This window comes from Pogoniulus pusillus, chromosome 23 (genome assembly GCF_015220805.1).
Source record: "Pogoniulus pusillus isolate bPogPus1 chromosome 23, bPogPus1.pri, whole genome shotgun sequence".
Lineage (NCBI taxonomy): Eukaryota > Metazoa > Chordata > Aves > Piciformes > Lybiidae > Pogoniulus > Pogoniulus pusillus.
Window position 1 is genome coordinate 7,857,203 of NC_087286.1, and position 10,337 is coordinate 7,867,539.

The 10,337-nt window shown below is 46.0% G+C and overlaps 1 protein-coding gene across 3 annotated transcripts; it reads right to left on the bottom strand.

The window, feature by feature from the left end:
- Nucleotides 1–3,073: 3,073 nt before the first annotated feature.
- THNSL1 (threonine synthase like 1) lies at nt 3,074–10,316 on the bottom strand. 3 transcript variants are annotated; one of them, XM_064162478.1, is made up of 2 exons: nt 9,812–10,316; nt 3,074–9,266 (listed from the first exon to the last, which is right to left on the bottom strand). In XM_064162478.1, the coding sequence occupies exon 2, from the start codon at nt 9,204–9,206 to the stop codon at nt 6,984–6,986; it is 2,223 nt and encodes a 740-aa protein (XP_064018548.1). In that variant the 5' UTR covers nt 9,207–9,266; nt 9,812–10,316; the 3' UTR covers nt 3,074–6,983. The 3 variants fall into 3 exon arrangements, 2 of the variants coding, with proteins under 2 accessions (XP_064018548.1, XP_064018549.1); XM_064162479.1 differs by having other exon boundaries at nt 3,074–9,269; XR_010306537.1 differs by lacking the exon at nt 3,074–9,266 and adding an exon at nt 9,411–9,701.
- Between the last annotated feature and the right edge of the window lie 21 nt (nt 10,317–10,337).

A 10,337-nucleotide genomic window follows, 5' to 3' on the forward strand; every position in this document is an offset into this window, starting at 1 on the left:
TGCAGGACCTGACCCTGGGTCTAATTGGCTCTAGTTGGCCTCAGCCCACTAGTAAAACACTGGTTTTGCAGGCACGAGCTATTCCTGCATCCCCTTTCAGAAGCGTGTAGCCCTCCTCTCATTACCCATTCTGGGTGCAAAGGACTGTGACCATGGCTGTCCTGCCCTCATCTGTGTACAATGATGATTAATGATGCAGGGAGCAGCAGTTTCATTAGGAGATGAGATGCATTTATTAGCATTTTAATCAAACTCTGATTGCCACATGAACCGAGTCAAAAAGTCCACTAAATGCTGACTCTATTTGCACAGAATTTAGTGAGCTAGTCTAAGACATATATAAAATACATTTGTCCCAAGATATGTTTGTAAAGCAGAACCCTGTGAGCATGCTTTGTCCTCTCCAGCCTTTGGTTGGTGCCTAAAAGGTTGAGCTGAAGTATAAAAAGGACACTGTTCCAATTTGTCTTAGACAGGTCTTGCTATGAGCTTGGAAATGAACTGAACCTGGCCAGTGGATCACAGTTTGCTCACAAAAGCAGAGAGAAATGTCCTTCTGCTAGAAGTTAGGGAAGCTTTACAGAGGGGTCTAGACAGGTTAGATCAATGGGCCAGGGCTAATTGTATGAGGTTCAACAAGGCCAAGAGCCAGGTCCTGCACTTCTGTCACAACAACCTCATGGTAAGTTAGAGACTGTGTGGTTGGAAAGCTGCATCTTGGAAAGGGACCTGGGGGTATTGGTTGACAGTGACTGAATACAAGTCAGCAGAGTACCCAGATGGCCAAGAAAGCCAACTGCATCCTGGCTCATATTACAAACACTGTGGCCAGCAGGGACAGGGAGGTGATCATGACACTGTACTTGGCACTGGTGAGGCCACACCTCAAGAACTGTATTCAGTTCTGGGCCCCTCTCTATGGGAAAGACAGTAAGGGGCCAAGGCCTGCCCAGAGAAGGGCAACAAGGCTTGTAAAGGGCCTGAAGCACATGGCCTAGGAGGAGCAGCTGAGGTGGTTCAGTCTGGAGAAGAGGAGGCTGAGGGGAGACTTCATTGCTCTCTACAATTACCTGGAAGGAGGTTGGAGTGAGGAAGGGCACAGCCTCTTTTCCCTGGTGGCAAGCAATACAACTACAGAAAATGGCATCAAGCTGTGCCAGGGGAGGTTTAGGCTGGAGATTAGGAAATATTTGTTCTCTGAAAGAGTTCTCAAATATTGACATGGTCTGCCCAGGGCAGTGGTGGAGTCACCATTCCTAGAGGTATTTAAACAGTGTGGACCTGGAGCTTAGGGACACTGCATTGCTGGGTCAAAGGTTGGACCCCATGCTCCTGAAGGTCTCTTCCAACCAAAGATATTCCATAGAAAGAAGGAAGGGATCTAAGAGCACCTAATAAGCTGTAAAATCTCCCTTAACTTCCATGAGCCTGGGAAGACCAGGAATAATTACCTCCATTCAACACAGCTGACATTTGCATAGGCACTTTCCTCCTGTGTACACTCATTTCCATAATGAAAGCATCTCTTGCCCAACCCATCACACCACGTAGTGAATAATGAAGTTTAAAACTAATGAGCCATATCCTAACAGCCATGACTCAAGGCAGTGTGCATTAGCAGTCCATCTGCAGCTATCCAGGGACAGAAAGAACAAGGCCAAGCACACCCAGTAGCCTGTTTAGCACACAGCCTGTTCTGTGGGCAGCAGAACCAAATTCACCATCTCTGATACTTGAACCCCTGTGAGGAAAGGCTGAGAGGCTTGGGGCTGTTTCAGTTGGAGGACAAGGCTGAGGGGAGATCTTATTAATGTTTACAAATACCTAAAGGGTGGGGGTCAGGAGGATGGGACCAGCCTTTTTTCAGCTGTCCCAAGTGACAGGACAAGAGGCACAAACTCAGACACAGCAAGTTTCCCCTAAACGTGAGAAGGAACTTCTTAAGGGTGGCAGAGCACTGGAGCAGGCTGCCCAGAGAGGTGGTGGAGTCTCTAGAGACTTTCAACACCAGTCCAGATGTGTTCCTGTGTGACCTGATTTAGGTGGTCCTTCTCTAGCAGGCACAGATGGACTCAATGATCTTCAGAGGTCACTTCCAACCTCTATCTTTCTGTGACTCTGTGACATACTAAGCCATGGGATATTTCCTTTACCATGCCACTTCCTTGGAATACACTCCCCAGACAAGTCTGCTTTAGTGTTTCTATACTGATGTTAGAGGCATTTTCCAGCCTCGACAATTCTGATTTTACATGCTCACAGTAGTGTTGGATTCACAGTTGGGTCTGATGATCTTAGAGGTCTTTTCCAATATTAATGATTCTACAACATTTGCTATTTTTGCTGTACTGTGTCCAGTATGCTGTGTACTGTATTTTGATGTACTGTGTCCTGTTCTGGGCTCCTCAATTCAAGAGAGATGTTGAGGTGCTGGAAGGTGTCCACAGGAGGGCGACAAAGCTGGTGAGGGGCCTGGAGCACAGCCCTGTGAGGAGAGGCTGAGGGAGCTGGGGGTGTGCAGCCTGCAGAAGAGGAGGCTCAGGGCAGACCTCATTGCTGTCTACAACTACCTGAAGGGAGGCTGTAGCCAGGTGGGGTTGGTCTCTTCTGCCAGGCAGGCAGCAGCAGAACAAGGGGACACAGTCTCAAGTTGTGGCAGGGGAGGTCTAGGCTGGATGTCAGGAGGAAGTTCTTGCCAGTGATTGGCATTGGAATGGGCTGCCCAGGGAGGTGGTTGAGTCACTGTGCCTGGAGGTGTTGAAGAAAAGCCTGGCTGAGGCACTTAGTGCCATGGTCTGGTTGACTGGCCAGGGCTGGGTGCTAGGTAGGAGTGGATGATCTTGGAGGTCTCTTCCAACCTGGCTGATTCTATGTGGGTTTATTTGTTCATATTTCCTTCCAGGTTGACACAACATGTTGACACAACATGTTAATCTTAAAGTGAATTATGAGATCAATTACTACAGACCTCACTTTCAAGTAAGCAGAGGATGGAACATATCCTTCTTGTAACCACTTCTTGTACCCAGTTCACATTGATAAGGATAAATCAACATATTTGCAAAGAAAGTGGTAGAGGGTGGATCCTGCAGTATTTATTAACAAAAATATACAGTGGATAAGCATTTGTTAGTTGTATTTCAGATGGGTTGAATGTGATACACTTAACACTGTGTGTTCTTAATGTCACCTGAAAAAAGAATCTTCCTCTTGGAGTCCCATCTGCTAAAACATTCAATCACCTCAAAAATATAAAGCTTAGCCCACCTGGGGTTACATTGTAGCAGTCACTCCATCACCCAGTCATCCCTCCCCAGCAAAGAAGGGGAAAGCAGGGAAAAAGCCATGGATTGAAATGAAAATGGATTTAATGAAATAGCCAAACTAATACCAATGCCACAGAAAGCATATGGAGCGATACCCACCTAGCAAAGGTGCAGCTGTCATACTACACAGCAAGGCAGGCCTTAGACAGGGGTGGAGAGGAGCAGGGTGAGGAGGAACCCTGCAGGAAGCTCCCAGCTCCCCTCCTCCCAGCAAGCTCTCCCCTTCACCCTGAGTGTGATGGTGGTGGTATGGGACACACCTGCACCCAACTCAGCACAGCTGTCCTGGCTGCCTCAGAGCTGCTGCTAGCCTGCAGCCCCTGGCTGGCCTAGCGTTCTGGCACAGCAAAACCAGGATAGAAGTCCTCCCTGTCCACCCTTCAAATCACTGTGCCCCTGTGAGGTAGGACTGTGACTAAAGGCAAGTAACGAGCAGCTGCCAAGGCTGTAAGCAAAACAAAGTACCTTCCTTAATGATGCTATGATTCCACTCTTGTAAGTGTAAATATAGATGCCACATTTGTCCTTCCATTTGGTACATCTGTCCTCAAGGTTTTGTGTGGTATTAGTGTTCAGCAAAGATTTATCTATACAGAAGAACAGCAGCACAACTAAAGCTATGCTCTTAGTCCAGGTCAACAAAGTGGAGGAGATGTCTCTCTATGCTTGCTCACACTGTGAACCTGGCTGTACTGACTTAGACTTCAACACCCTCAGCCAAACTGGAGCACACTGGGTGTACACCAAACCAAAGTACCTTAAAGAACTATGCAAACCAGCACAAGGCAGACATGCTTCTGTTGATCATTAGCACACTAAGAAGTTCATATTGCATGACAACAAATATTCAGTGTGCACGAGGTCTGCAAAAGCCAAAGCCCTGCACTTATGTGCACTCAGACTTTAATGCCCTTTGAATCTTTCAGAATACTGATAGTGTGTGGTGGGGAGGGAAGAGCAATAACAATAGCAGCATGTGTGGAACCACAGTATTTTGCTGACTGGCACTCAGAAAAGCTGGGCTGGGAAAGCAGAAGGATCGTTTCCCTTACTATGCTATGGCCCTGCTGCTAGTACAGCTGGAGTATACCAGAAATGTTTTCTCCTCCCTTCCTCTGGGTGCAGCAGGACAAGGCAAAGCAGAGGGTTGCACATCACAGCCACTACAAACAAGTGCCACATGCAGGATCACCTCATGCTGCAGCATTTCACAGTGCCCATTACTAGGCTCCACAAGCAGATGCGGTGCACAGAAATAATTCACTGAAGTTATAATGAAGTCCAAAGTTTAATCATTTTAAAACTTGAGTAAATACTGCAAAAGCCTTCAGACACTGAGAAATGTACCAATACCACACACACTGCCTTTCACACATGCAGTCCAAATTGAAAGCCCAGAACTAAGTGCAACTTCTTTTTCCTTACTCAGTTCATATCAGCTGCTAGTGTGGTTGACATGACATGAAAATAGCAAGCAGAAATGTTACTAATACCTTCTCCTTCAAAGCAAACTTGAGGTGCTGCCATGACCTTTGAAATATTGATCATCTGAGTCATGCCAAAATAAACCCTTTGCCAGCTGAGGTCTGACTGTTTAACTTAATAATCACAGAATACATCGGGTTGGAAGGGGCCATCAGAAGTAATTTTGTCCAACTGTGGCTGTAAGCAGGGACAGGTTGATCAAAGTCCCATCAAGTTTCATCTTCAATGTCTCCAGGGAATGGGGCTCCATCACCTGTTAGGGCAACTTGTTTCAGTACTTCACTGTTCTCAAAGAACTTCCTAATGTTCAACCTAAATCTACCCTGCTCCAGTTTCAAATCATTTGCCCTCATCCTGTTACCACAGGCACTTCTAAGGAGTCCTTTCCCAGCCTTCCTGTAGGTTCCCTGCAGATATTTAAATGCTGTTCTAAGGTCTACTCCACAGCTTTCTGTTCTCCAGGCTGAACAGCACCAACTCTCACAGCCTATCCTTATAGTAAATGTGCTCCATCCCTCTGATCACCTTTGTGGCCCTCCTCCAGACCCACTCCAGCAGGTCCGTGTCATTTTATTGTAGGAGGCATTCACCACGGCAGATGCACATCATGCTTGGGTCTTTCTCTTTGAGCTGCAAGAAATGACAACTCTTGAAATTTGACTAGATGGTGCCTTCAACTCTCGTATGGCATAAAGTAGAAGCAGACACAGAGGGGAAGCAACAGTTCAAAGCCTCAGATGAGTCCTGACATCTAGAAGACGTTGCCTCTTTGAAAGGCTACACTGTCATCAATTACTGCTTCTTCTGATTACTTTTCCTGTTCAAATCTTAGTGGGAAACAGCCTCCCATAGCTCTGTGTTCTCACATCTGATGACTCTTACTGTTGTCCTGTATCTGCACACTATTCAAAACCTGCCAATACATCATTTCACCATTTCTCCCAGTGTGAAATGTAGTTATAATCTTACGTCCTTGCCAAATACAATCTGCAGTCAGCAGAACACGTTTGTCCACAGTTAAATGATCTCCTAGGGCAACCTGCTCTGTTTTTTTCCCTGACAGAAAAAACCCTGAACAATAAAGAACCTGTCATTAGCCAAACCAGACTGCTAACACAGATCTATTTTAGGTTACACAATGAATACTTCTGATGCTATCACACTTTCCAGACCCTCGTATTCATCCTTCACATTCCCCAATGAGATGCCAAGCACTTTGGGAAGCTACTTTCTTATGCATGCCAAGGAAATTCATTTAAGAAAAAACATGGAAACAGAAGTGTTTAGTACAATAAAGCTGTATGACCTCAAGGATAAAAGTTAGACTCTAAGGACTATGAATAAAAGAAATAAATGGTGAAGTCTGGCTCTTATTCAAGGAGACTGCTGCTGATACTAGCAAGTTCTTTTATAACATTAAAAGGGGATTCTGAAGCTGAAAGTTCAAATAGAAAAGATCTAGGAAAGGGACTACAACACATTGAAGTCACAGATCAAAAAATATTATAAATATTGAATAAAGGATTCTAATTTACACAATAAAACATCAAAAAGGCATGAAAAACAACATGACCAGTTGGGGTTTTTTTACATAAAAGCTGGCCTCACAATCCACACAAAACATTCCACACCATAACAAATCACCAAATCAAATGGTTCAAGGATTAACAATGCAAGCATAATCCAGTGTCTATAGTGAAATCAATCCTCATTAATAACATGTGAACATCATCACAGTATCTTATGTTTTGGTGCCCTAAGTGAAGGGAGTTAAATTTTAACTTCTCACCCACTGCCCAAATGACCACATTAGTCTGGCAACAAAATAAGGGCTGTAAGTTTCAGAAAGGTCAGACTTCATTACCTTCCTCCTTCCAGGGAGAAGCTCTTAGGTTTGTGAAGGAGACAGCACTGCCAAGGACAGCCAGCAGTCCTGGCATCTGCTACGTGTGGCCTGTAGAAAAGCATTCCAGTCTTCTGCACTTTGAGTTCACAACTTTCCATCGCTACCACAAATCTCCCAGGTGTTACAAATACTGCTGAAAACTCCACAGCTGGGTATAAAACGGTGGCTGAGACACTGTGGGCTGGGCACAGGCCAGGTGAATCATGGCTCAGTTAAAACATGCAGCTTGTTAAGAAGGTGTGGCCATAGACAGTGTGGAGGGCTGATCAGAAAACCTTCATAAAATGACTCTGAATTAAGGTTTCTATATGGGACATTAGCATACTCATATCAGCAGCACAGACCTGGTGATCCCCATTCCCCCTCTTTTTCAGGGTCTCCAATAGGCCCCAGTGCACTGGAGGCAGTGGGCTGTAAGAACTCAGCAAGTGAAGCTGGCTTACTGGATTCTGGTTTATTTCTGCAATTCTCAAGGCCCTCAAGATAGCAGGTGCAAACTTGGAATAATGAGCTGTAGAGGAAATAATAATTGGGCAACTTCTGTCTTGTAATCGATCTGCAACTACTTTAGCCACAGCTGTGTGTGTATCCAAAATGTATCCTGTAGTGCTATAGACAGAGTGAATGGCAGCCAGACAGTCCTCCTCTGAGCACCACCCAGCCACCAAGTCCTGCTGAAGCTTTCCAAGTAGATCTTTCCCTAGCTGGAAGTGGCCCTGATTTTCCAGCTGGTTATACAACTGTGTCACCAGTTGCCCATCCTCATTAGCAATCATGTACAAGTATCGCTCAAGATTAGAGGACTTCAAAATATCTACTGCTGGTGAAGAAGTGGGAATTAATTTTCTTTCCCTCAAATCATAACCACCTGTTCTTATGAAGTCAGTCAAAACATTATTTTCATTGGAAGCACATATGCATCTCCTAATAGGAACTCCCATCATTTTAGCATACAAAGCTGCTAATATGTTGCCAAAGTTTCCTGTAGGAATGCAGACATCTACAGGGCTTCCAAAAGGAACAATACCTTGATGAACAAGATCAAGGTATGCAGAGGCATGATAAACTACCTGAGGAAGCAGTCGTGCCCAGTTGATGGAGTTTGCTGCAGCTAGAGCTGTTCCATACTCCACTGTTAGGAAGCCAGTATAACCAGAGTTAGTGAAGATTTGCTTTATAGCTGTCTGGCAAAAATCAAAATCAGATTTGACACCTACTGACCATGCATTTTCTTTCTGACAGCCAATCATCTGTGATTTCTGAATTGGGCTTACTCCATCCTCAGGAAAAAAATTCATCACAGCAATTCTCTGTTTGTCCGTGTCATGGAGACGACTAAAGCCATCTAGGACAGCACTCCCTGTGTCGCCAGAAGTAGCTACCAGAACCAAGTAGTTGCAGCTTCTGGGAATGCAGTATGCAAATATATGTGGCACCAACTGCAGTGCAAAATCTTTAAACGATGCTGTTGGTCCATGAAATAGCTCAAGGAGAAACTGATTGCCTGCCAGGTGCCTGACTGGTGCAATTTTAGAACAAGTGAAGTTTTCTCCATAAGCTGTTTCAATAATTTCTGCCAGCTTAGGAGCAGGAATGTCAGCAGGGTGTATGCATCTTTCCAGTATCACCTGGGCTCTTTCAACGTAAGTTGCTTCTATTAGGCTCTGCCATTCTCCAGCAGTGAATTTGGGAAGTCCTTTCTCAGGAACAAAGAGTCCTCCATCAGGGGCTAAGCCCTCCGTTACGACATCACTGAAATATTTATCAGAGTCTTTGTCCATGCTCCTCTCAGACCTACCAGACCTAGTGGAAATGAAAGTTTCCAGTTCTGAGTTCTGGTATCTCTTCACAGCATCAAGTACCTTTTCTGCTACAACCTCTGCTGCAATATCACCTCCACAAAGAACACGGATGTCATGCCACCTTTTGTAGAACTGCTTCCTAAACTGAAGTATGTCCTTGAGACAAACGCCAGGAGACTGCCCCACAATGCGATCCACTTTCATCGACTGCAACCTGCTCATGATGACTGCTGTGGGCACGTCCAGGTACACAACTATTCCATTCGTCTTCACATGCTGCATGCCAGCAGCATGCATGGGATTGGACCCAGTAAGGGAAATGACACTTCCAGATGCTGATAACTTCAACAGGGCTTTTCCTTCCTCCTCTAAAAATTGCTCACTACCAACATCCTGCAGTTTTTCTGACACGCTCATATTCCAGGTTGTTTCAAGGACATCATCATCTATGTCTATGACAGGGCAACCCAGTTTCTGACCTACTATTCTCCCGACCGTTGTTTTCCCAGCACCAGGAGGTCCCATCAGGATAATATTTTTGTTTCCAACAAGAGGATGGCTTGAGAACCACGACTTCCAGATCTGCACAAATGCAACAGGTCTTGAAAGCATCCCTTTTAAACATGTGCTAGAAAGACTGGTTTGGGTTAGCAGTCTCATAGGCTGATGCCGAATGATGCGAAACATCTTCTGTTGGCTTGTTTGGATGACTTTTTTTTTCCCCAAGAGACTTCACAATCCACTTAACTGCTTCAAAAAGAGAAAAAACAAACAAACACACACATTAGTTAGTCCTTCAGCAAACATCTAGGAGAAAAAAAACAATAAAGGATGTGAAATTCAGAAGAATTCAAACACATATCCAGTGCCATGATTTCATCAATGCCAGGAAGCTATCTTTCAGAACAAAACTCCTTACTTTCCTGCACAAAGCATTAGTAACTATCTACAGTTTTAACAACCATCAGCCAGGACAGGAATTCCAGTGAAAGCTGGGCTGTGTTCCTGCTGTAGCTATAGACACAGTTTGCAACAGCAGACCACATGGCTGAAATGTAGGAACCACTCAAGTCAGTGGCAGTTTGCAGCTGTCAACGACCTCAGGAGAGGTCAGGACTAAGGACTACCACAATTTGCAATTGTTAATACTGGACAACTTCCCTTGGAATTTCTCAGAGCTTTCTGCAGAGGAAAAAAGAAACCAAAACAAAGTGTAACCACCCCAAAGAAACAATTCAGCTTCAGCCTTCTCATGATCATCCCATAGACCAAGATCCTGCAAAGGCTCCCACCTGCAGAGGTTTAGGCTGAAGATTAGAGGAAACTCCTTCCCTGTAAGGCTTCTCAACTGGTAGAGGCTCCCCAGGGAGGTGGCTGAATGCCCATCAGTGGAGGCGTTGGGAAGTGGCAGAGATGCGGTGCTGAGGGACTTGGGTTAGCATGGGCAGAGTTAGAGAACGGTTGGACAGGGCTTAATGGGATTCCCAACCGAAACAATTCTGTGCTTTACCACCGCCCTCGCCCCCCACCCTTTTGACGACATCCATAAGGTGTCAAAAGTGCGGCTGGGAGAAGGCGGAGGCGATGGTGGGTGGGCGGCCGAGCCGCACGGCACCGCACGGGGATAAACGCCACACCGCGGAGCCGGGTCGGTCTCGCCCGTCCGCCCCCCGCAGCCAGCGCAACCCCGAGCTCCCACCTCCCCTGGGGAGCGGCGGCGGCGGCCCTGCCTGGCCCCGTTGCCTCGGCTGGGCTGGGTGCGGCTCCGCTGGGCTCGGCCTGGCTCTCCGCGCCCACAAGCGAGCCCCGCCGCGCGCC

Coding starts and splice junctions, on each gene's coding strand:
- THNSL1 (XM_064162478.1), bottom strand. CDS start 9,206: ATGTTTCGCATCATTCGGCATCAGCCTATGAGACTGCTAACCCAAACC.